Source organism: Anolis sagrei, chromosome 3 (genome assembly GCF_037176765.1).
Source record: "Anolis sagrei isolate rAnoSag1 chromosome 3, rAnoSag1.mat, whole genome shotgun sequence".
Taxonomy (NCBI): Eukaryota; Metazoa; Chordata; class Lepidosauria; order Squamata; family Dactyloidae; genus Anolis; species Anolis sagrei.
The window spans coordinates 10,922,270-10,949,889 of record NC_090023.1 but is presented as its reverse complement, the minus strand read 5'-3'; the positions used below and the strand labels follow the sequence as shown (position 1 = coordinate 10,949,889).

Genomic DNA, 27,620 nt, shown 5'->3' with positions numbered 1-27,620 from the left:
TCCCTCAAGAGCGCCCCTGGGCAAAATCAACTATACTGCAAATGCTTACTTTGCGTAATGGGTTGAGCCGCCCCTGGCCACATCACATTGTGGGCACATGTTCACCTTCCTGTCCACAAGGATTCCAAGATCTTTTTCACATGTACTGCTGTTGAGCCAGGCGTCCCCCATTCTGTGTCTTTCCTCCTCATGGAGTGGGACTATGACTGCCTCCATCTAGACATGAGACTCCTACTGATGCAGCCTAGAATCACATTAGCCTTTCTAGCTGCTGCATCACACTGTTGGTTCATGTTCAACTTGTGTCTACTAAGATTCCCAGATCCTTTATTGCTTAAGTAAGGTGACAATCATCCTATATTTGCCAGCTGACATTTCTCCCTGTTGAAATGTATTTTGCTAGTTTTAGCCCAACTCTCTAAACTTGTTAAGGTTGTTTTGATTCTGACCTTGTCCTCTGGGGTCCTTTGTGTATTTTCTTCCCTTGCTTCCACTTCACTCTTTCTCAACCTTCCATTTCCCAGGACTAACCTATTCCCACTCAAAATGGGACCAAAACGACAAACTGTTGACAACTATACACAAACCTCTTTGGCACCTTGTTCTTAAAAAGCCTTCAGAGGGAATGTGTGAAAAGAGGGAAGGTTGAAAGGCAGCTAGCCCCAAGCACCTGGAAGTGATAAATGAAAGGAAGTTGCTGAAATTCTCTCTCTTCTGTGAGTCCAGGATGTGTGTGTGTGATGTAAAGCTGGCATATCACCTACAGCCTCATTGAGAAATTTATAAAATTGCAAGTAGTACAGAAACAAGTCTTTTTTCTCAAAGTGCTTTGCACCAATTGCATTTCTTCTTTCTTAATGCAGGGATACAAGGAAGGCAGTCTATTGCAACGGATGCATTGAAAATAGTAAACTGTTGTATTGTCGAAGGCTTTCATGGCCAGAATCACTGGGTTGCTGTAGGATTTTTCAGGCTATATGGCCATGGTCTAGAGGCATTCTCTCCTGACGTTTCGCCTGCATCTATGGCAAGCATCCTCAGAGGTAGTGAGGTCTGTAAACTGTTATTCACTCTTTACTTATTTAGCAAATAATAAGTACTAGTAAATAGTAAAGAGTAGACAGTTGGCCTTCACTATCTGTGGATTTAACCATTGGAGATCTGGGGTACATCTGCGCTGTAGAATTAATGCAGTCTGACACCACTTTAACTGCTGTGGCTCAATGCTATGAAATCCTGGAATTTGTAATTTGGTAAGACACTAGCTCTCTTGGGCAGAGAAAACTAAAGTTCTTGCACAACTGCAAGTCTCGTGATTCCATAGCATTGAGCCATGGAAGTTAAAGCAAGGTCAAAACACATTAAATCTACAGTGTAGATGCACCCTTGATTATTTACAGATTAGATTAATTCAAGCATCCTGCGACAGACCAGTAGCTATTTCCTTGTGCAGTAGGACAATAATGTGATGCGGCAGCAAAAAAAGCCAATGGGATTTTGGCCTACATAAATAGGAGCATAGTGTCTAGACGTCATGCTTGCCCTCTGTTCTTCCTTGGTTAGACCACACCTGGAATATTGTGTCCAATTCTGGGCACCACAATTCAAGAGAGATATTGACAAGCTGGAATGTGTCCAGAGGAGGGCGACTGAAATGATCAAGGGTCTGGAGAACAAGCCCTATGAGGAGCGGCTTAGGGAGCTGGGCATGTTTAGCCTGAAGAAGAGAAGGCTGAGAGGAGATATGATAGCCATGTATAAATATGTGAGAGGAAGCCACAGGGAGGAGGGTGCAAGCTTGTTTTCTGCTTCCTTGGAGACTAGGACGCGGAACAATGGCTTCAAACTACAAGAGAGGAGATTCCATCTGAACATGAGGAAGAACTTCCTGACTGTGAGAGCCGTTCAGCAGTGGAACTCTCTGCCCCGGAGTGTGGTGGAGGCTCCTTCTTTGGAAGCTTTTAAATAGAGGCTGGATGGCCATCTGTCAGGGGTGATTTGAATGCAATATTCCTGCTTCTTGGCAGAATGGGGTTGGACTGGATGGCCCATGAGGTCTCTTCCAACTCTTTAATTCTATGATTCTATGATTATTTCTACAGTGTAGATGCACCCTGTGTTTGCCTTACAAAACCTTGCTGTACAAAGGCCAGGAACTCTTTCCTCATTGATCTAGCACCTTTAACCCTTCTTTGCCTTTTCAGTGTTGTTATCCTTTGTCCGTCATTGATATTAACACCATCAGAGCAGCGTCAGTTAGTTGCATTTGGATGTGCTGGTTGTACTTAAATGTGATATATAGGGCCCTAGGGTGAGATCGGATCTCTCCCTTGCACCCATTCAAGTTTTAAAGTCAGGCTTTGGTCTGGAGGGGGAGAGGAGTCTGGATTACAAAGCAGGGGACCTTTTTTTTCTTTTTGCATGGAAGTGGTAGGTTTCATTCATCCTCTCCCTTTGAGGCCTCTCTCTGCAAGCTGCGATCAGAAAGGCGCTGAGAAACAAAAGGGGCCGGTGCCAATTTTTACAACATCCAAGTCAAGCTCGACATAAACCAGGGAAGGAAGCGTTCAGGGGGGAGGAACCTCTGCCTGTCATGACATGGTCCAGCGGCCAAAACCAAGAAAGGGAGGAAACCACCGAGGTGAGCTGAGCTTTCAGTTCTCTGAACCTTGGCAAATCTTTTTTTTTCTGAAAGAGAGAAAGAGAGAGAGAGCCAAGCAGACAAACAAAACCTTGGTGGGTTAATGTCGAGATTTGTGGAGGGTGCACTAGCGGCATTGCACGTCTCTTAAAGATCTTATATGGTCTGCACTGATGCAAAGTTGTAACGTTCACACAACATGTTAGAAAGCACATTATTAATTTTTATCTTTTGCCATGGTTGTTTTGTTTTTTGCAAAGTCTGACACAAATTCCTCCCACTGGTTTGTTTTCCTTACATTTAAAAGAAAATGTGTGATGAGTTTTCAGAATGATGCTCTGTTCCAAACCTAATTAGCAATTCCAAATCTATCTATCTATCTATCTATCTACTAGGTTCTTGTGGGTTTTTTCAGGCTATAGAGCCATGTTCTAGAGGCATTTCTCCTGACGTTTCGCCTGCATCTATGGCAAGCATCCTCAGAGGTAGTGAGGTCTGTTGGAATTAATGGGTTTATATAATGTGGAATGGCCAGGATGGGGCAAGGAGCTCTTCCCTGCTGCAGTTAGGTGTGAATGTTTCAACTGACCACCTTCATTAGCATTTGAAGGCCTGGCTGAGCCTGGGAAAATCTCTTGCTGAGAGGTGTTAAGATGTGCTTGGTTGTTTCCTCTCTGTTGTTTTGCTGTTGTAATTTTAGAGTTTTTTAATACTGGTAGCCAGATTTTGTTCATTTTCATGGTCTCTTCCTTTCTGTTGAAATTGTCCACATGCTTGTGGATTTCAATGGCTTCTCTGTGTAGTCTGACATGGTGGTTGTTGGTGTGGTCCAGCATTTCTGTGTTCTCAAATAATATTATAGTGATTCCAGCTATGAAAGCCTTTGACAATATATTTATTTACTGTATTTATATTCTGCCTTTCTCACCCCACAGGGGACTCAGGGCGGATTATAATTTATTATTTATTATTTATTTTATTTTATTTACAGCTTTTATATTCCGCCCTTTTCACCCCGCAAGGGACTCAGGGCGGATTACAGTGTACACATATATGGCAAACATTCAATGCCAATTTTTGACATACAAACATATACAGACATGCACAGAGGCTATTTAACTTTTTCTGGCCACCAGGGGAGCTGTCGCTTTCATCGTCCATCTGCAACGCTGATGAAGCACTTCCGCATTCCCCGCATGCTTCCCCGCTCGAATGCTTTGCTGGAGTCTTCTTTATGGCCTCATAAATCAGTTAATTTAGCCACCCCACACTTTAAGGTGGTACCTTATTTTTCTACTTTACAGATGCAACTGTCTTTCGGGTTGCAAAGGTCGACAACAGACTACACACAATGGGTTGGAAACCCACTCCAACCCGGATTGGCTTCGAACTCATGACCTTTTTGGTCAGAGTGATCATAATGCAGCTGACACTCAGCCAGCTGCGCCACAATCCCGGTGCCGCCACAATCCCGGAGCTGTACAATGTACATATACATGGCAAACATTCAATGCCATAGACACACAACATTTATAGACAGACACACAGAGGCTATTTAACTTTCCAGCTTTTTCATGAGGGTATTCTGACCACCAGGGGAGCTGTCGATTCACCGTACATTTGTGACACTGATGAAGTACTTCCTCATTTTTTGCATGCTTGCTGGAGATTTTTATGGCGTCGCAAATTAGCCTCCTGCATATGTGGTACCTAAATTTTCTACTTGACAGATGCAACTGTCTTTTGGGCTGCAAAGGTCGACAGCAAGCTACACAAATTGGTCGGAAGCTCACTCTGACCCAGGCTGGCTTTGAATTCATGACCTTTTGGTCAGTAGTTATCTTAATGCAGCTGACTCCCAGACAGCTGAACCACAGTCCCGGTGGAAGCTAAATGGGGGGAAGCTAAAAATAATTGGCACTATTTTTAGGAGTTCAGAAGATGACACTGCGAAACCCAATTGTAATCCTCAAATTTGGCAATTTCTGGCAAGAACATATACATTTAAGGCTATATACCAATCATCCATCCTTTTGTTGCCATTATTTAAAGTGCATGTACCAGCAGTTAAAGTGGTGGATTGTTGTAGGTTTTTTTGGGCTATATGGCCATGGTCTAGAGCAGGGGTCCTCAAACTTTTTAAACAGAGGGCCAGGTCACAATCCCTCAAACTGTTGGAGGGCCAGATTATAATTTGAAAAAAACATGAATGAATTCCTATGCACACTACACATATCTTATTTGTAGTGCAAAAATCACTTAAAAATAATGCAATAATTAAAATCAAAAACAAGTTTAACAAATACAAACTTATTAGTATTTCAATGGGAAGTGTGGGCTTGCTTTTGGCTGATGAGATAGGATTATTGTTGTTGTTGTTGTTGTGTGCTTTCAAGTTGTTTCAGACTTAGGTTGACCCTGAGCGAGGGCCGGGTAAGGTGCAGGAGTACTTTTGATTCCATGGCAAGCTCAGGAGAGGCAGAAACTCCAGGCTATAGAGGCAAATTTGAAGTATATGATGAGAAATGTAAAGGGTCCTGGTATAGCTACCAGTGTGGCACTATCACAGTCATCAATTGCAGGTTACTCATGAGAAAAACCTGTTTAAAGTGCATGTACCAGCAGTTAAAGTGGTGGGTTGTTGAAGGTTTTTTCGGGCTATATCACCATGGTCTAGAGCAGTGATGGACAACCTTTTGAGCTTGGTGTGCCAAAATTTGCCAAAAACCTGAGCATAACTTGGGTGGGGTGTCAACTTCGAGAAAAAAACAACACATAATTTTGCAATATTTATAGTTTAAATAAGAAAAATGTATATTCCATGCTGAGTTATGGAGTGAACAATGCTCAAACGTGCAGATGTTAAATTTGTAGAGCCTTTTACAAATTTAAGGATGGAATTAGATTGGCTCTTATAAGGTTTACTTCTCTGTATGTGGCCGCATGTGGCCGCGTGTCATCAAAAATAGCCATGCTTGTCAGTGCTGACACACGTGTCATAGGTTGACCATCGTGGGTCTAGAGGATTAGAGAATGCCTCTAGACCATGGCCATATAGCCCGAAAAAACCTACAACAACCCAGTGATTCCAGCCAGGCCCGTAGCCAGGATTTTGATTTGGGGGGGGGGGGGGGCTGAGTCTGAGTGAAAGAGGGTCTACCTTAGCAAACCTTTTGTATCATTACCCCAATACCCCCATGCATATGGGATATATTGAGTATGGTGATCAGATCATGATATGAATAAACATAACAGTTTAAATAATGCACCAGTAAGGCCTTTTCGCGAACCACCATGAGAATTTCGGGGGGGGGGGGGGCTGAAGCCCCTCAAGCCCCCCCCCCCCCCCCCGGCTACATGCCTGATTCCAGCCATGAAAGCCTTTGACAATGCAGTTAAAGTGGTGTCAAACTACAGTATAGATGCACCACAGTGAGAAGAACATCTTTTGTCCTAGTATCACTTTAAAACAGCATCTTCCTGAAATAGTTCAGGTGGATGTGTGTTATCTTTCTATTGACTCTTGTTTCTGGCCTATTACGACTCAGTTTCATCATGCGATGGCTTGCTGGTGCAACCTTCAGGCTCTCCTTGGAGGGACTAGTGTTCATTTTGCTGAGAAATCTCACCGAGGTATGATTAAACCCAGCCTCCGTTGGAAACAAGGACGAAAAGCCATTCTCTGCACAGTGAATAGGATCAGTGTTGCAAAAGAGAAGAAAGGGACACTCGACCCTCTTTAACCAGTTGCTGAAAATTGCAAGATTTTCCAGAAGTGATTAACGAAGTCTGAATGTCTTCAGAAGTTACTTTCCGTGAGTTTAATGCCATTTATTCCAGGTTTGGGATCGGAGTCTCAAAGCGGTGCATCTGACCGAATGGGAATCCCTTCCGCATGACCTTTGTGGAGCTCACCGTGCACAACGTTGTGTCTTGTTCTCTTTGATTTCCTTTTTGTGCATGCCTATGTCTTTAATGTCTCTCTATGTACCCCTTTCCCCTCTTTGTGTCCCTTTTCAGCATTTTTGGTGGGGTTTGTGTGGGTTGTGTTTTTATTTAATTTTGTATGTGTACAATTTTGTACGTCTGCCTTCTTTGGTGGTGCAATTTTGCGTTCTTATTTATTTTGTTCTTCCCTGTCTTGTGTTTTGTGTCTTGTGGTCCACAGGTCCTCCCCTGCCTTGTTCATCAGCCTCATCCACCCCAATTGAGCAGTCCCCCTCCCCGCCCCCTTCACCCCCTCCAGCCAATGAGAGCCAGAGAAGGTTGCTAGGCAACGGAGTGGCCCGGCCAACTCAGGACTCTGAGTCCGAGGAGGAAGAGTTTGTCCCCAATTCATTCTTAGTTAAAAGTGACTCTGGGAACCTCTCTCCCCCTTCTTCTAATGGTGAGTTTGCTTTATCTACCTATTGCTTTTCTAAACTATCTTTCAGTGTTTGGTTTCCATAGAGATTGGACATTGCAATTCTGCTTTTAAAGATGCAAACCTGAAAGTTTTGTGTTGCAAGCTGACAATCTGAATGTATTTTCAAAAGCGTACTCTGTTGTTTGCAAATGCTTCGAGGGACAAGGGGTTTGCAGTCGGATGGATTTGTACGCCTTGCCAAATTGCATTGAAAGGTGGCCTGTTTTCGGTTGGTCAATGCGTTGTATGTGTTTGTTTGTTTGCATTTTATTCCTCATCTTTTTGGAAAAGGATCTAAAGCTGGGAATGCATGAACTTGTAATGTTGTCAATGTAAATCCAGCATTTTACACATTTTTCAGGCTGCAATGGACTAATAGAGATCTTGCACTTCCTTGATGCATTATAGAAAAGTTTGATGATGGACGCAGGAGTGTGGTCCTTTGAAATGCATTGTAAACGTTGCAGAATAGTAATAGAATTATTTACATTGAATTCTCAACAAAGCAGGCTGCGAAGTGTTGGTCTTGAATGTTATTTCATGGTTGGTTTTCATGGCTTTTATATTTGTTAAGGAATCTTGCCTACCTCTTTAGCTGAGACTACACTGTCAAATAATGTGGTTTGAACAGCATCATATGATCAGTGTAACCCACCTAATGCAGTTTGAACTGCATTACATGGGTTTACACCAGACATGGGCAAACTTTCTAACTAGATGCTGCATTGTGAGCTGGAGCAGAGTGAATGGGTGGGGCGGGAGGGAGGGGGTTCTCCCCGAGCCCCCTCCCCAAACCCAACTAATGCAGTTTGAACTGCATTACATAGGTTTACACCAGACATGGGCAAGCTTTCTAACTTGGAGGCTGCATTGTGAGCTTGGAACAGAGTGAATGGGTGGGCCGAGAGGGAGCCCCCTCCCCACCCTTCCTCTTCTCATTTGGAGGCAGAAAATGAAGGAAAGACTGGAAACATTTGGATCCCAAAAGGGTTGGCCTTGGTCAGGCTGAGATGGTGGACAGGGGAGAAAAGTGTATCCATTAGACCCTGTATTGCCTACTCCTGGTACAGAATCCAAGAGCTGGAGGAGACCCCCAAGGGCCATCCAGTCCAGCCCCCTACCATGCAAGAAGGCACAATCAAAGCACTCCCGATAGACAGCTTCTGCAGAAAAGCCTCCTGAAAAGGAGATTCCGCCACACTTACAGACAGCCTATGCCACTCTCCAGGATGTTCTTCCTAATCTTTTTAGTCAAATTTCTTTCCCTGCCATTTGAACCCTTTGCTCCCTTGTGCCCTGATCTCTAGAGCAGCAGAAAGTCAGTTTTTTCCCTCCTCCTCAATGGGACACCTCTTAAAATCTTGAAACATGGTTCTCTTGTTCCCTCTTTAGCTAAATATGTTCTTCTCCCAGCTAAACATCCCCCAGAAGGAGAAAGGAAAAAGAGGAGGAAGGAAGGAGGGAAGGAAGGAAGGAGAAAGAGAGGGAAGGAGGGAGGGAGGGAGGGAAGGGAGGGAGGGAGGAAAAAAGGATGGAAGGGAAGGGGGGAGCAAAGGAGGGAGGAAAGACAAAAAGGAGGGGAAGGAGAAAGAGAAAGAGGGAGGGAGGGAAGGAAGGAAGGGAGGGAGGAAAAGAAGGATGGAAGGGAAGTGAGGGAGGCAAGGAGGGAGAAAAGACAAAAAGGAGGGAAGGAGGGAAGGAAGGGAGGGAGGGAGGAAAAGAAGGATGGAAGGGAAGGGAGGGAGGGAAGGAGGGAGCAAAGACAAAAAGGAAGGAGAGAAAGAAAGAGGGAAGGAGGGAGGGAAGAGGAAAGGAAGGGAGGGAAGAAAAGAAGGATGGAAGGGAAGGGAGGGAGGGAAGGAGGGAGGAAAGACAAAAGGAAGGAAGGAGAAAGAGAAAGAGGGAAGGAGGGAGGGAAGAGGGAAGGGTGGGAGGGAGGAAAAGAAGGATGGAAGGGAAGGAGGGAGGAAAGACAAAAAAGGAAGGAAGGAGAAAGAGAGATGGAAGGAAGGGAAGGAATTAGGAAGGAAAGAGAGAAGGAAGGAAAGATAGGATGGTGAGAGACAGGAGGGCCTGAGAAAAGAGCCCTAGGTGCCGCATCCAGCCCCCGGTGATAGGTTTGCCCATATCTGGTTTACACTGACTATATAATGCTGTTCCAACTGCATTATTTGTCAAGGTAAATCCAGCATTTTACACATTTTCTGGCTGTAGTGGACTAACAGAGATCCTGCACTTCCTTGATGCATTTTGGAAAAGTTTGATGATGGGCGCAGGAGTGTAGTCCTTTGAAAAGCATTGTAAACACTGCAGAATAGTAATAGAATTATTTACATTAAATTCTCAACAAAGCAGGCTGCGAAGTGTTGGTCATGAATGTTATTTCAATCTCAAGAGAGAGAAGCGCGACCCTAGACTGTTTCACAACAAAACGTTTTTGAAAAACGTATCCAACTTTCTTGTACCAGCTGCTGGGAGTCTTCCCGCAACCTAGAAAGGTTTTGCATGATTGTAGTTTTTTGGAGCTGGTTTTAGAAAAACAACAACAGAGGATGCTTATGCTTTTGTGAAATGCTGGGTTTTGGCTTGGGGTCATGGCAGGTCAGGAGACCTCTGTCTTTTGACTCCGAACATTTGAAAAAAGAGTGGGTGGATGCTGAGTTGTGTTGTTTTTGCAGCTTGCAGCTGAGACAGCTGCTCTGACCATGTCATGAAGATGGATGGTGTGAAAAGGGTTGCTTTTAACTGACATAGCATTTCTGTGAAAGGTAAAGTTGTCTGCACCAGAGCAAAAATGGATGGAAGGAAAGAGTTGAAGGCAAGATGACTATACAAAGGGATCTTGTAGCATCTTTGAGACCAACTAAGAGAAGTTTGTAGCATAAGCTTTCAAAGATTAACAACCTTATCCACTTTCTGCAGTTGCTGCCTCCTGCAGAATTCTGGGGTTTGTAGTTAAGGGAGGCACCTTTAACAGTCTCACTAAACTACAAACCCCATAATTCTGCAGGAGGTAGAAACTGGATTTAAACTGGATTCATTCTCTAGTGCAGTGGTTCTCAACCTTCCTAATGCTGCGACCCCTGAATGCAATTCCTCATGTTGTGACCCCCAACCACAACATTATTTTTGTTGCGAGTTCATAACTGTAATTCTGCTAATGTTATGAATCATAATGTAAACATCTGATAAATAGGATGTATTTTCATTCACTGGAACACATTTGGCACAAATACCCAATATGCCCAAATTTGAATACTGGTGGGGTTGGAGGGAGGATTGATTTTGTCATTTGGGAGTTGTAGTTGCTGGGATTTATGGTTCATTTAAATTCCAAGAGCATTCTGAACTCCACCAACAATGCAAGTGAACCAGACTTGGCACATATAACTCTCATGACTAACAGAAAATACTGGAAGGGTTTGGTGGGCATTGACCTTAAGTTTGGAAGCTGTAGTTCACCGACATCCAGAGAGCACTGTGGACTCAAACAATGATAGATCTGGACCAAACTTGGCATAGATACTCAATATGCCCAAAAGTGAACACTGGTGGAGTTTGGGTAAAATAGACCATGACATTTGGGAGTTGTAGTTGTTGGAATTTATAGTTCACCTGCAATCAAAGAGCATTCTGAAGCTCACCAATGATACAATTCTGCCAAACTTCCCACACAGAACCCCATGACCAACAGAATATACTGTGTTTTCTGATGGTCTTTGGTGACCCCTCTAACATTCCATCGTGACCCCCCTAGGGGTCCCGACCCCCAAGTTGAGAAACACTGCTCTAGTGTGATGGGTAGATGGAAGTGTCTGAAGAATACCTATCTGTTCTAGTGCATATTGATTCAGACTAACATGGATATGTTTTTGAAAGCCATTTTTGAAAGCTGTTTATATTACAGAACATGTGGGGGTGACAGTTTTTGTCTGATGCTCCAGAATATGTGTGTGTTATTCTATTGTATTCATGCTTAACATGTTACTCATGCAGTTTGAACATCCCTTATCCAAAATGTTTGGGAATCGAAGTGTTTTGGATTTAGAATTTTGGTTGGGGGCGGGTATTGGAATACCTGAATTTGCATATGCATACATAATCAGATGTGTTGGAGATGGGGACAAAGTCTAAACATGAAATCCAGTTATGTTTCATATATAACTTACAGCTTGAAGATAATTTTCACAACACACACATATAACTCATATGTTGCATATATGCACAGTAGTGAGATCTAAATGCAAGAGTTATCTTTTATTTGCATATTTTATACACGATACTTTAATTAAATGATGTGCATGAAATGAAGCTTGTGTACACTGAAACATCAGAATGCAAAGGTATTTCTATTTCAGCCATCTATGTGGATAAATTTGGACTATTTTGGAGTATTTCAGATTTCCGAATTCTGAATAAGGAGGCTCAACCTGTCTACAGCAATATTATTATTGTTATATTAATAATAATAATAATAATAATAATAATAATAATAATAATAGTGTATTGTTGAAGGCTTTCATGGCCGGAATAACTGGGTTGTAGGTTTTTTCAAGCTATATGACCATGGTCTAGAGGCATTGTCTCCTGACGTTTCACCTGCATCTATGGCAAGCATCCTCACCTCCTCTGAGGATGCTTGCCATAGATGCAGGCAAAATGTCAGGAGAGAATGCCTCTAGACCATGGCCATATAGCCTGAAAAAGCCTACAACAACCCAATAATAATAATAATAATAATAATAATAATAACAATAATAAATTCACTGCACAGAAGCAATGAAAACACTGCAATGTTATTAGCTACAGCTAAAGCAAACCCATTGCATCAGTTGTTGAATGGTGAATCAACCTGTAGTTAAAAACAAATGCTTAAATAGCAATACTCCTGTCATAATTAACAAACTGCACCCCCTCATAGACTTGCTTGTTTGCTTACTTAGGCAATCTCTCGTAGCTCGAGGATGATGGTCCTCCAAGTGTGGTGTCTTGGTGGTGGGTCCGTAGGTGGCTGGGGAGCCCTATTCTTGATCAGTATCTTCTCCCGCAGTGAGGTCATCGGTTTCAAGGTGAAAGGCGGTCCCGGTCAGGGTTGGCTTGATGCACTTTCCTTTTGGCACGTTTCTCTCTTTTGCCCTGCATTCATGCCTCTTCGAATTCCATAGCACTGCTGGTCACAGCTGACTTCCATCTGGAGCACCCAAGGGCCAGGGCTTCCCAGTTCTTAGTGTCTATGCCACAGTTTTTAAGGTGGGCTTTAAGTCCATCTTTAAATCTCTTTTCCTGTTCACCAACGTTCCATTTCCCATTCTTGAGTTTGGAGTAGAGTAGCTGCTTTGGGAGATGGTGATCAGGCATTCGGACAACATGGCCAGTCCAGCGGAGTTGATGGTGGAGGAGTATTGCTTCAATGTTCATGGTCTTTGCTTCATAGAATCATAGACACATAGAGTAGGAAGAGACTTTGTGGGCCATCCCTCTAACCCCCTGCCAAGAAGTTGTCTAGTTATTCCACCTGTATACATGTCCCTTCGACCAATTCATATTTCATCCATTTGGGTATCAGAGATGTGCATTGAGTCTATCCCAATGCTACAGTTTGACGGCAAGAAAGACCATACATGCAAACCAGATGACTTAAGGAAGCGAACCACACTAGGTGCAACTGAGCAATCCAAATGCTTATATGCTTAGGTAACAAATTCTTTTCTTAGCCATTTTGCTGATGTGCAACCTTAAATTACCATCAAGACATGATGGAACAGTACCTTACAGATATGAAAGATACCAACATCTTGTTCTTGTAGCTGTATGTCTTCAAGTTGTAGCTGATCTATGACGAACCTATGGGGAGGGGGGGGGGGGGTTCCTACTCTGCACTGGTTTCTTTCTTACTATTACTTGCATCTATCCATATGTGCAGGAAATATGCAATATACGCATTTTCTCTGTAACATCCACCCATACACTTGAAAGATACTGGCTTTGTTCTTCAGTTCTGCTGTCTGCTTCTTGTTGGTTTTGGGCACAGCGCTGCCCCTTGTGCCAGTACCAGCTGTTGCCCATCCTTCCTCATGTCGTGGAGATCCTAATAAGTAAATGGGTAAGCAGCTGACTCAGAAGCAAGCTGGCACCAGCCCTGTGATGTCTACTGGCATGGCTCTGGCTGAGCTGAGATGGGAGCAAACAAGCCAGCCCTGCTTGACTGCCAGCAGAAGTCCTACCAGTTGGGCTGAGCCAATCCATTGCAAACACAGAGTAATGAATCGGCTCAGGATCACCATCATTTTTTGCTCATTGGAAATAGGAGACAGTGCAATAAAGGCTTCTTTTTCAAGATTTTCAGGAGTCAGGTGCCATGTAGAATGAAAGGAGCACACCGTGGGTGCTTGGTATCTGCTAGGGCAATGGTTCTCACCCTTCCTAATGCCGCAACCCCTTAATACAGTGCATCATGTTGCAGTGACCCCAACCATAAAATTATTTTCGTTGCTACTTCATAACTGTAGTTTTTTCTACTGTTATGAATCATAATGTAAATATTCTATATGTGGGATGGATTTTCATTCGATGGACCACATTTGGCACAAATACCCAATATGCCCAGATTTGAATACTGATGGAGTTGTGGGGGATTGGGGTTGATTTAGTCATTTGAGAGTTGTAGTTGCTGGGATTTTATAATTAACCTACAATCAAAGAGCAGTCTGAATTCCACGAACAATGAAATCAAACCAAACTTAGCACACAGAACTCCCATGACCAACAGAAAATACTGGAAAGGGTTTTGTGTGCATTGACCTTGAGTTTTGGAGTTATAGTTTACCTATACTCAGAGAGCACTGTGGAGTCAAACAATGATGGATCTGGACCAAACTTGGCACAAATACTCAATATGCCCAAATGTGAACACTAGTGGAGTTTGGGGAAAATAGACCTTGACATTTGAGAGTTGTGGTTGCTGGGATTTATAGTTCACCTACAGTCAAAGAGCATTCTGAGCCCCACCAGTGATAGAATTGGACCAAACTTCCCACACAGAACCCCCATGACCAACAGAAAATACTGTGTTTTCTGATGGTCTTTGGCGACCCCTCTGGCACCCCCTTGTGACCCCCCCCCCAAGGGTCCCGACCCCCAGGTTGAGAAACACTGACCTAGTGGGTTTCCATGGTCATGTTGTGAATCAAACCCTCATCTCCAGAATTGTAGTCTTGATGCTCAGCGCCCTAAACCATGTTGTCTTTATGCATATTTACTCAGCCATAAATCCCCCTATCTATACCTTTACCTAAATCCCATAGTGTTCAGTTACTCAGACATATCGTAAATATGTATAGGTTCTTGCCCTTGGACATGGAGGCAATTTTGTATTAGCTGCTGTCTCCATAATCCATTCCAGGGTAGCAAATGCCCTTGACACTCATCCATTCCTTCCTCTAATGGCTCTTGCCCTGAGAAGCTGACTCCAGAGATCTTGACCAGTTGACAAGGTGAGAACTAAACATGCCAGGTATGAAACAAAACTCCCAACGCAATAAGCCTGGGATCTTCAGCACTTCAGGGTAGGTCATCCACTCTGTCCCTTCAAGCCCCCAGAATCATTGACTAAGTGGCTTGAAAATTCACAGCCGTCAGTGCTGCAAAAGGAAATGGGTTCACTTCGGTAGATTCACGTCCTCAAGTCAATGAGCCCTAAGTGGGGAGATGGGCATTGACAAAGAGGCGGTAAATTCCTCAAGGGCTAGTGCTATCTGACACGGCTCAGATAACAAGTATTGAAAGTGGCTGGCTGCAGTTCCTGTCATCTAAGAGAGGAAGGTGAATGCATGCTGGAGGTGTGAAGGATACTTGCCAGACGCCAAAGGCAGAAACCCACATTCAGTGCTGGAATCCCCTAAGATTTATGTGTACTCCAGTCCCAAATGTTTGCATTAATAGACCTGTTCGTATTGTTAGAATAACCTTGAGGCCGACAGAAGTCAAAAGTGTGTCTAATTGTCTTCATCTCTTCCTTTGCCTGTGTTTCTTCCTACCTTTTACATCCAAATCAATCAACTTTGTTGCCCGTTGAATTGTCCCTGAAGGTTTCCACATCAATATACAAATTAACTGATTTATTCATTTACATATGCATGCACATCATTTATTTATTTATTTATTAACAGTATTTATATTCCACCCTTCCCACCCCGCAGAGGACTCAGGGCAGATTACAATGCACATATACATGTCAAACATTCAATGCCATTTAGACATACAACATATATAGACAGACACAGAGGCAATTTAACATTCCAGCTTTCCAGCTTCATGAAGGTATGCTCAACTCCGGCCACAGGGAGAGCTGCTGCTTCAGTGTCCACTTGTGACACCGAGTCCTTGATGGAGTACTTCCTCATTCATATGCATGCTGCTGGAAGGTTTTATGGTGTCGTAAATTAGTTAAATTAGCCTCCCCACATAAAGTGGTACCTACATTTCCTACTCTTCCTACTTTCCTACAGATGCAGCTGTCTTTCGGGCTGCATAGGTCAACAGCAAGCTAGACTATTAATGGTCAGGAGCTCACTCCAACCCAGGCTGGCTTTGAACTCATTAACTCTCGGTCAGTAGTTATTTAATGCAGTTGGCTACTAACTAGCTGTGGCACAGCTAGTTAGTAGCCTTGTCCTTAGTAGCTGCCTTGTCCTTCACTGAGGTGCTCCTGTTGGAAAGTTGTGATTAAACTTCTATGCATTAATGTGTATCTTAGGATAGGAGTGTTTGACTCAGATAGCCAAAGTAGGTTTGCTTCACCAATTTTGTACTGTTCAGTTGAATAGATTGTGTGGTTGAATTCCATTGGAATCTGATCATGTAATCAAACTGGAGGATCTAGATCAGGTATGGGCAAACTTTGGCTCTCTAGGTGTTTTGGACATCAACTCCCACAAGTCCTAACGGCCTACCGGTGGAGTTGAAGTCCAAAACACCCGGAGGGCCAAAGTTTGCCCATACCTGATCTAGAGATTGCTAGATAAGTGTTCTGTCTAGAAATCTATAGGGCTTGGACATGATTGTAGAAAGTTGACCATAGAATCACACCAGAGGAACTAGGAATTCCTACAGAGAAGATTTTAATCCAATCTGCCTAATAATCAAACCTAGAAAAGTCAAAACTGTAAATATGAAAGGATGACTGTAACATAGAGGAGTGCAGCAGTTTACACAGTATCAAATGCTGTCTTCCAAATTTCAGCATTTGCAGCCTCTACATGTTGCCTAGAGCAGTGCTCAGCTTATAGTTTGTTGAGGCACCAGTACTCTTCATTAAAGAAGGCTGAAAACCTTGCAATCTACAACTCCCAGGCTTCTAAAGCAACAAGCCATTGCAGTAAAAGTGGTATCAAGCTGCTTTAATTCTACAGTGTAGATACACCCACCATCATCCATGAATTTTGGTATCCCTGGGAATCTTGGAACCAAACCCCAATGAATACAAATGGCCCACTGTATTCAACTCGTAGGTTAGAAGCAAGGGTACATGTTATCCTAGTTCCTTGCCAACTTTTAATTAAACATTTTAGGCTGCTTACAATACAAATGAAATAATGTATTGTTGAAGGTTTTCATGGCCGGAATCACTGGGTTGTTGTAGGTTTTTTCGGGCTACATGGCCATGTTCTAGAGGCATTCTCTCCTGACGTTTTGCCTGCATCTATGGCAAGCATCCTCACCTCACTACCTCTGAGGGTGCTTGCCATAGATGCAGGCGAAATGTCAGGAGAGAATGCCTCTAGAACATGGCCCCATAGTCTGAAAAAACCTACAACAACCCAAATGAAATAAATCTACAACCTCATCACACTAGAGAATGAATTCACTTTAAATCTTGTTTCTGCCTCCTGCAGAATTATGGGGTTTGTAGTTTATGGAGGAGACTTTAACAGCCTCACTAAACTACAAACCCCAGAATTCTGCAGGAGCCAGAAACCACATTTAAACTGGATTCATTCTCTAGTGTAATGAAGTAGAGAGACTACATAATAAAAACAAATAGCAACATAATCCACTGAAAAGGCTAACAAGGAAAGGGAGCATAAAATCAATAATCCAAAAAAAAAATGCTCATTGAAATGATGATTATTTAACACGTTTTCTCCCTCCATGTACTAGTCCTAGTTGTACAGGGTTCCTTGTTGAAGCATGGCCTCCAGTTCTACTTAGATATATTTATATAGTATGTTTCTGCCAGATTTCAAGTAACTCTGTGTAATTCTTTATCATCACAACAACCCGAGGTGGTCCTGGTTTAGAAAGCCACTTTGGGTATCAATCAAGGGAAATGGTGGTGGTAATAATAATATGGCAAACTAGGCTGAGAGAAGATAGCTTGGAGCTAAAGGAAGATGTGAATCTGGCAGTGCATCTAAGTGTAACATTACTGTAGTTTGGTACCACTTAAACTGTTATGGCTCAATACTATGGAAACATGGGAGTTTTAGTTTGGTGATGCTCCACTACTGTCTGGTAAAGAAGGCTAAATACCTTGTAAAACTACAGCTCACATTGATTCCATAGCATTGAACTATAACAGTTACATTAGTATAAAACTACAATAATTTTACAGTGTGGACAGGTCTCTCAAATCAGTGTCTGACACAGTACTTCTTCATAAATGGCATATGTATGTTAATGCATAATAACACATGTATTGTATTAAAATGGTAGTACAAGGCACCATCCAAATGAACTGTCAAGCTACTTAGATTGGCAGAACGTTAAATATACAGTGTGTTTACTTCATTTAAAAATCTTCTCTGAATTCTTATTATTGTGTCATTTTATGAATTCTTTACATTGAAACTGGAATTTGAGTCAGTGCATTTCTATTGACTCTGGGCACAATTGAAGAGAGATATTGATAAGCTGGAATGTGTCCAGAGGAGGGCAACTAAAATGATCAAGGGTCTGGAAAACAAGCCCTATGAGGAGCGGCTTAAGGAGCTGGGCATGTTTAGCCTGAAGTAGAGAAGGCTGAGAGGAGATATGATAGCCATGTATAAATATGTGAGAGGAAGCCACAGGGAGGAGGGAGCAAGCTTGTTTTCTGCTTCCCTGGAGACTAGGATGCGGAACAATGGCTTCAAACTACAAGAAAGGAGATTCCATCTGAACATGAGGAAGAACTTCCTGACTGTGAGAGCCATTCAGCAGTGGAACTCTCTGCCCTGGAGTGTGGTAGAGGCTCCTTCTTTGGAAGCTTTTAAACAGAGGCTGGATGGCCATCTATATGGGGTGATTTAAATGCAATATTCCTGCTTCTTGGCAGAATGGGGTTGGACTGGATGGCCCATGAGGTCTCTTCCAACTCTTTGATTCTATGATTCTATGACTCCAACTATGACTCTACCCAGAATTGCTTCCGACTTCTCAGAGTCCACAATTCTGGCCCAACACACCTCTCACTGTCAGTAATGGTTTTAAACTACCAAGTTTAGATTTCATTGAACCTTAGAAGGAACTTCTTGGAAGTGAGAGCAATTCGGCAGTGGACCAATTGCCTGGGAGATGGTGAGGTCTCCTTCTTTGGATGTCTCCAAGAAGAGGCTGGAAGCTCCCTGCTGTGTATGTTTTAGCAAGAGATCCTGAACTGAGCAAGGGTTTGGACTTGGCTGTGGCCCTTTCCAACTCTATAATTCTGTGATTTATCGTAGCATGATTTTTTGTGGATTACAGTTCTTATCCTCTGATGCAGCCTATAAACTCCTGAGACATTTGTGCCCCTTCCGCTTGGAGTCACTGGCATGGTAAAAAAAAATATTGAGCATGCCTGGGTTGACTTGAGACTACATTTTTCCTCTACTATGATAAGTTTTCTGTGCGTTGCCCGTTGACCAGAATCTTCCCTTTCTCATCTGTTTCTTTGACATGGTAGTTCAACAGATAGAGAAAATGGTGTGGTCAGAGTTTTCCATTATTTCCTTCTCCCTTCAAACAGCTTCAAAAAAGAGGGACGGGCTCTTACACTCAACTTTTGAAAAGTCCTGTATTTATCAGAAAGAGAAGGTACAATGCCTTTCAAAACTTTAAAAAAACATTTTGTTATAACAATATCATCACCTGTATTCATTTCAATAGGGTTTGCTATTATCCATATCCAGTTTTGTGTATCCCTGCAAAGAATATATCCCCCATTGAGACATGGATCATATGTTACTATTATTAAACTTTACCTATTTCCTGCCTTAGCCACATGACTGGGACACAAGACAGCTTACACAATGAAAAGGTTGTAACTTATTTATTTATCATGTCAGAAGCAAATTGAGGGTACAGTTATAATGTATTTTTAAAAAACACACAAAGTTTAAAACTTGGCATTATACTATATGTCCTTTGACCAGAAGCTGGCCACTTGAAGTGCTTCTGGTGTTGCTGTGAGTAGGTCCTCCATTGTGCATGTGGCAGGGCTCAGGCTGCATTGTACTAAGTGGTCTGTGGTTTGCTATAATCCATACTCACATGTTATGGACTCCGCTTTGTAGCCCGAATTCTTCAGGTTGGCTCTGCATCTCGTGGAGCCAGAGCACAGTCTGTTCAGCACCTTCTTAGTCATCCAGTTTTCTGTGTGCCCAGGCGGAGTTTCTCATCTGGTATCAGCCATGGATTGAGGTTCCGGGTTTTTACCTGCCACTTTTGGACTCTCACTTGCTGAGGTGTTCCTGTGAGTATCTCTGTAGATCTTAGGAAGTTGTTACTTGATTTATGGGATTGTCAGGATGGCTGATATCTGAACAGATGTCATGAATGACTTTTCAATGACTTTAAAGCATAGGTTCTTTTCATTGCAATTTCCAGTGTGAGAGGGTATATCAGATTACAGAAAAACATTTAGACACACAGACATACAGATTGATGCGACTACATTGGATTTACAATTACATGGCTAACAAACAAACAAAGGGGAATTACATTTTCACTCAACATTCACACACATGTACATGCATTCATCCTCATGCACCCAAATATTCTCCCTCCTTGGAGAAGCACCAGTTAGGCCTGACCCTGCTTTCCTGCAGCCTGTCAATGCATAGTTCTATAACACCAAAACTTCAAAATGCCGAAATGCCAAAACTTCTTTCCCTAAGAACAATGCCAAGGGCCAGATCTCTGTTTTCCATACAGCAGAGCCTGAATCCCTGCACAAAATCTAAGACTCCAAAAGCACACTCCTTTCTCTTCCCTTGAGAAAGAAGCCCCGAAGTGACCATACTGCTCCCGTGTAAATCTGCCACTTTCCATAGGTACACTATCTCTCTCCTACCCATGGAGCAGAGCATAGCGGGTGGAACAGACTCCTCGGGTCTGCCACACTTTGAGCATTATTAGATTGAGTCTTTCATAGGAATAGGAAAGTTGTGAATTAATGATAGACATCTTCCATCCTGGAGCCATTGCAGTTTCCTGGCCAGATGTTGATCTTCTTCATTGGTGTTGATCTTATGCTGACTTTCTTCTTAATATTGCAAACATTTCTGTTATCACTGTCCCAATTCTTTTCAGCTTTTATTAGCAACTTTTAATTACAGCCCAGCAAGCTGGTAGTTAGTTATTGCAGGCTTTAATATTATACTGGAGTCTCCAAAATTATTAGCGCAATCCATTCATTCATCTTCCATTTTTCCATTCATTCCCACACATCATATTAAATTCACATTTATCAGATCTTCACATTGAATTTCTTATTACACAGAGGATATGCCAGAGATGTCACTGCCTTGGTCCTTTCATTGTTGGCTGCTACTTCTCGGCGGATGTCAGGTGGTGCAATACTGGCTAAACAGTAGAATTTCTCCAGTGGTGTGGGGCACAGACATCCTGTGATAATGCGGCATGTCTCATTAAGAGCCACATCTATTTTAAGAGTGAAATGTAGTTCACACTGGGAGTGTGTACTCGACAGCAGAGTAGCAAAGCACAAAGACAGTTGTCTTCGCTGTATCTGGTTGTGATTCCCAGGTTGTGCCAGACAGCTTAGGTATGATGTTATTTCTAGCACCCGCTTTTTGCTTGATATTCAAGCAGTGCTTCTTTTAAGTCAGAGCACGGTCCAGAGTGACTCCCAGGTATTTGGGTGTGCTGCAACGCTCCAGTGGGAATCCTTCCCAGGTAATCCTCAGAGATTGAGATGCTTGTCTTATCTTAAGATGAAAAGCACACGTCTGTGTTTCAGATGGATTAGGACTCAGCTGGTTTTCCCTATAGTAGGCAGTAAGAGCACCTAAAGCTTTGAAGAGCTTCTGTTCAACCATTTCAAAGCTCCCTGCTTAAATGGCGATGGCATGATTGTCTACATAGTTGAAGCTCTCTGTCCCTTCTGACAGTGGCTGATCCTTTGTGTAAAAGGTGTAACTAAAAACATACAAAAAGTCAAAATTTAAATTGAATTAAATCATTAACTATGTAAAAATATACACTCAAAAATATTTTAAAAGTTATGCAATTTTGTAACAACTAGTAAGGAAAGAAGAGATTCTTTTTCTGCAATAGGATTACTCTGTACCTATTCAGAGGCAGCCAATGCCTGAGGTTCCAAGATTTCTCGAGAACAATTCTTAATCGTTTTTGCATCTGGTTTCTTCAGACAAGACAAACCTTCTTATAAAACCACAGTTTGGCTTCTAAAAATTATGATGGCGATGGGGAACTGACATTTATATCTCATATTTCCTGAGGCAGTTATATCTCACCTCCTTTCTCCAACTTGTCCAAATTCATACTGTGTGATTTAATGTTCCCACTCCATGAGTATCATGATCCGTGTTAGTCACACATATTGGTGAGAGAAAGGCCATTGGCATGGTTTTAATGCTTTGTGTGCCTTGGATCTTGAAAATAAACCTGTATTTCAGGGTTTCCAGTCTCTCTGATGAACCTAACCCTAATCATATCATGGGAATTTTCTCTCTAGTGCAGTGGTTCCCAACTTTTTTGACCAGGGACCACTTTGACCAGGGACTACTTTCCAACATTAGTACTGAAAGGGTTACAAATCAGTTTTTGGTCAACTTTACATTCAGTTTGGTTATTTGGGGTGCTGATTCAGAAAAATTGCATTGGACAGATCACATCAGCTCTGGTTTCTGAAACAGAACATATGCCATCCAGTAGTCACCATCTGCTCACCCTCAGGAAACCATATTTAGAGCTGATGTGGTCTATCCAATACGATTTTCTGAATCAGCACCCCAAATAACCCCAGGAACAGGCCTAAAAACAAAGATACTAAGGCACCCCTGCTTCCAGGTGCCACATGGAACAGCTCCACTCAGGGGGAGGGAGGAGGAGGAGGAGAAGCTGCAGTGACAAGGTTTGTTGTCGCATCTTTCATGGGTAGTCACCCATCCCAGTTGCCTTGGCAATATAAGAGGTTTTCACAAGACCAGTCGCTCTCGTTGCAACAGTGTAGTAATGGTGAGGCCACACACCATATTTTAGTTGTTGTGAAGCACTGGTGGTCCATGGACCACAGGATGGGAACCAATTCTCTAGTATAAAATGTAAAAAAAATGATATAAAATAATTTGGTGTGGTAGTTTTGGACTAAGATTGGAGATTGGAATTCAAATGCTCACTCTGCCCTTGAAGCCTCAATTAGTCCAATGGGCAGCAGCTAGATTGCTCTCCAGAGTGATGTACAGAGAGAGGACATCTCTCCTGTTGTGTCAGCTCCACTGGCTGCCAGTAAGCTACTGAGCACAATTCAAGGTGCTGGCTTTAGCCTATAAAGCCCTAAACGGTTCTGGCCCAGCTTACCTGTCTGAACATATCTTCCCCTACAAACCACCTTGGAGATTAAGATCATCTGGGGAGACCCTGCTTTCGGTCCTGCCTTCCTCGCAAGCGTGACTGGTGGGGACAAGGGCAGGACCTTCTCAGTGGTGGCCCCTCAGCTGTGGAACTCCCTCCCTAGGGATATTAGATCAACCTCTTTTTCTGAAGGTCAGGAGGGAGGAGGTTGATCTAATATCAACCTCCTCCCTCCTGACCTTCAGAAAAAGAGTAAAAACTTGGCTTTTTGAACAAGCATTTCTAAATACAGCAGAATAGGTAAATATGAAATAGGAAGAATGAACATGGAATGGCTAGACGATGCTGCTGGATAATGATCCTAACAGAATGATATCAGTGACTATATGTTTTTAATGGTTTATATATGATTTTTTTATAATGTTGGGTTGAATGTTTTTAACTGTATTTCATGAATGTATGGCATCAAATTTGCCAATTCTGTGAACCGCCTTGAGTCACCATAAGGCTGAGAAAGGTGGGCTACAAATGCTGTAAATCATCATCATCATCATCTCCACCCCAGAAAACCCCATAAGAGTTTTGCCATGAATCAGAAATTACTTGAAGGCACGCACAACAGCAGCAGCAGCAACAACAACAATCTTTATATTCTGCCCTATCTTCCCAGAGGGACACATGGCAGATTCCAAACATAAAAGGTAAACATTCAGTACCTGAATACACTAACAATACATCCATAGGGTTGTTGTAGGTTTTTCCGGGCTGTATGGCCATGGTCTAGAGGCATTCTCTCCTGACGTTTCACCTGCTTCTATGGCAAGCATCCTCAGAGGTAGTGAGGTCTGTTGGAACTAGGAAAAAAGGGGTTTATATATCTGTGGAATGACCAGGGTGAGACAAAGGACTCTTGTCTGCTGGAGCTAGGTGTGAATGTTTCAACTGCTCCAGGCACAGTCGGCCCATTGTATGCTAATCAAGGTGGTCAGTTGAAACATTCACACCTAGCTCCAGCAGACAAGAGTCCTTTGTCCCACCCTGGTCATTCCACAGATATATAAAACCCTTTTCCTAGTTCCAACAGACCTCACTACCTCTGAGGATGCTTGCCATAGATGCAGGCAAAACGTCAGGAGAGAATGCCTCTAGACCATGGCCATACAGCCCGAAAAAACCTACAACAAGCCAGTGATTCCTGACATGAAAGCCTTCGACAATACATTAATACATCCATAGTAACAATAAAATAGAGCCCCCGGTGGCGCTGTGGGTTAAAGCACTGAGCTGCTGAGCTTGTTGATCGAAAGGTCGCAGGTTCGATTCCGGGGAGCGGCGTGAGCTTCCGCTGTCAGCCCTAGCTTCTGTCAACCTAGCAGTTCGAAAACATGCAAATGTGAGTAGATCAATAGGTACCGCTCCGGCGGGAAGGTAACGGCGCTCCATGCAGTCATGCCAACCACATGACCTTGGAGATGTCTACGGACAGCGCTGGCTCTTCGGCTTAGAAATGGAGATGAGCACCACACCCCAGAGTCAGACATAACTGGACTTAATGTCAAGGGACTACCTACCTAACAGTAAAAACAATTGTAAGATGCCATTGATTGCAAGGCACACCCAACACCAACAAAAATTCATAAGATGCACTTGCGATTCTCAGATACACCCCATTTTTAAAGATGTTGATATAGGAAAAAGTGAGTCTTAGAATTGAAGAAAGACAGTAAAATGAGCAGCTGAGATACCGCCTAAAACACTGACTGACAAATGTTGGAGGATTAATTTGATATTTACCTTATACTCCCTCCTGTTACTGTTAGAAGGTTACCCACAGCCTCCAATTTTGAGATTTGTTTGTTTCGGGTTTAATGTTTTGCTTCTTTTTTAAAAAAGAGGAGTGAGAAAGTAACAAAGAGATTAAAGGCTTTAATCTCTCCGTTTCCTAATTAAGCCAGGGCTAGGGATAGCATTGTGAAGGCGCACCAGTGGGCGGATGGCATTATTGTATTATTGATGGCCTGCTGAGGCTTTGGGCTCTTCATCATATCCATCCTTGTCTCTTCTTAAGCCTTTCCCGACATTTAACATCCCCCTAAGCATTCTTTACATGAAAAAGAAAATTCTGCAGGCCGCTAATAAATCCATCCTGCGCTGAGATGTCGTGCCCAAGGGCTGGCGTGAGTCTTCATCCGATGTCTTCCAAAGTTTGATAAGGAAAGATGTTACTTGGATCCAGATTTCCTATCAGCACAAAAAGTGACCTTTTTCACAGTTACTTTGGATGGCTCAAAGTGGTCCGTAAATCCGATCCATTTTGGCTACTAGGTAGAAAGCCCAAAGGCTTTCTTGACCTCTCCAAACGGATTTAATTGTCTTCCTTCCTTAAAGTTCTGTTTCTGTTAAGGCTTTAAGGCAGCTTAGAAGTTGGATGACAAAAGGGAGCCTTTATGCGCTCTAAATGGTGAAAATGAGCTAAAGCTTATTTGGGTTGGAGCTGCGCTTAATACAGTTGCATGAGCTCATTCTCTCTCTCTTTCTGGGTGGAAGAGTTCTTCCAACAGCAGCGCTGGCTGAGAATTTTCTCTCCGCCGCACACTTACACACTCCTCCTCTTTTGCGTGAGATTTGTGTTGCACTTTTTCTTTTTTAATTGATCCCGGCTAGGTTTCCCTTCCACAGCTGTGTAAACTCTGCCTAGAGCCAAGAGCCCGTCCAAAGTAAGTAACACCCAGGGAGAAGGGCCGCCATTGCAAAGCCCCATGTAAATTGCAAATGTAATCCACGTGGAATTGTGGGCAGAGCCCCCTTTGCTGGAGATACAATAGAGCATTCTTTTAAACAAGATCAACTTGTAGTCTCTCTGAAGCCAGCCGGCGGGGTCTGCATTAGTATGTTCGTGATCCAAAACCCGTTCTAAAAGGATGGTGAGAAAAATTTAAAAAAAATACCTTTTCCACCATGACTTTTTTTGTATTTATTCTGTTTTTGCATTATTGGCTTATTGTTTAAATTTTTTTCCTGTGTCATGAGCGACTTGAGAAACTGCAAGTGGCTTTTGGTATGAGAGAATTGGCCGTCTGCAAGGACATTGCCCAGGGGACACCTGGATGTTTTTTGATGTTTTACCTGGTGGCTCAGTGGGTTAAACCGCTGAGATGCTGAACTTGATGACTGAAAGGTCTCAGGTTTGAATCCTGGGAGCATCTTGAATTCCCACTGTTAGCCCCAGCTTCTGCCAAACTAGCAGTTCGAAAACATTCAAATGTGAGTAGATCAGTAGGTACCGCTCCAGTGGGAAGGTAACGGCACTCCATGCAGTCATGCTGGCCACATGACCTTGAAGGGAAGGTAATGGCACTCCATGCAATCATACTGGCCACATGGCCTTGGAGATGTCTACGGACAACGCCAGCTCTTCGGCTTAGAAATGGAGATGAGCATCAACCTCCAGAGTCGGACACAACTGGACTTAATGTCAGGAGAAAACCTTTACCATCTTACCATTCTTGTGGGAGGCTTCTCTCATGTCCCCGCATGGGGAGCTAGTGCTGACACAGGGAGCTTATCCACACTCTCCTTGGATTCAAATCTCTGACCTGTTGGTCTTCAGTCCTGCCAGCACAAGGGTTAAATAAATAGCAACACAAATTTAAAAAAAAAAACTCAGGGGAATTCCTGACATGAAACAATCAAGTCTACCTAATCACCTCCCAACAAAAATTTTCCCGAGGTAGGAATCAGCCAGGCTTTGACATTGCAAGGCCATTCCATGCTAATCAAGGTGTCCAACTGCAACATTCACACTTGACTCAAACAGACAAGAGTTTTTTCTCCCATCCTGGACATTCCACAGATATATAAACCCCATTTTCCTAGTTTCCAATTAGGTAGACCTGGTTCATAGGGAAAGATGTGATCATGGAGATAAGCAGGTCCCAAACCAATTAGGGCTTTATAGATGATAACCTGCACCTTGAATTAGGACCAGCAACTTATTGGAAGCCAGTGGAGCTGTTTAAACGGGGATAGATCATAAGATTGGGTTGTTGTAGGTTTTTTGGGCAGTATGGCCATGTTCTAGAAGCATTCTCTCCTGACGTTTCACCTGCATCTATGGCAGGCATCCTCAGAGGTTGTGAGGTCAGGAGAGAATGCTTCTAGAACATGACTGTACAGCCTGAAAAACCTACAACAACCCAGTGATTCTGGCCATGAAAGCCTTCGACAATACGTTCAACAGTAAGATTCTCCTTAAGGTCACCATGAGTCAGAAATGAAGAAACACGGCAAGATTCGGCAACATCAAGATTCGCCAGGCATTGAAGCTGCAAGGCCATTCAATGCTAATCAAGGTGTCCAACTGCAACATTCCCACTTGCCTCAAACAGACAAAAGTTCTTTCTCCCACCTGGACATTCCACAGAAATGGAAGTCAGAAATGACTTGAAGGCATGCAACAAGCATCCACCCAATGTGTTTCTAGTTTTTAGCAAGGATGACAAAGAATGATTATCTTTTCACCCCAGCTTTCCTCTCTGCAAAGCAGATCTTGTTGCCTTCAGCTTCATGATCCTTCTGGACCCCCAAAACCTGAGCTCTTAAACCCTGCTGCACATTAATGGACCCAGAAGCCTAAACGACAGACTGCGTTCCAAGTGTGAAGCAGCATTTGTTTTCCAAGAAAAGGCTAGAAGAAGGGAGGCAGGACTGAATGCATGCTTAAGAGGAGCCACTTGTGGATTTTTATTCACAGGGTCGCTGCTCTTAGGTCATGTTACC

The 27,620-nt window shown here is 43.0% G+C and overlaps 1 protein-coding gene across 12 annotated transcripts in view; it reads left to right on the top strand.

Moving 5' to 3' along the window:
- Positions 1 to 27,620, top strand: part of TENM4 (teneurin transmembrane protein 4) — an 892,306-nt gene that overhangs the window by 477,214 nt on the left and 387,472 nt on the right. For 7 of the 12 annotated variants that reach the window (XM_067466483.1, XM_067466479.1, XM_067466482.1 and 4 more), the window contains exon 6: positions 6,810 to 7,028. The exons of the other annotated variants lie outside the window; for them this stretch is intronic. In XM_067466483.1, the coding sequence (XP_067322584.1) occupies positions 6,810 to 7,028 (219 nt within the window). The remainder of the gene's footprint in view (positions 1 to 6,809; positions 7,029 to 27,620) is intronic. 12 annotated transcript variants of the gene reach the window in all.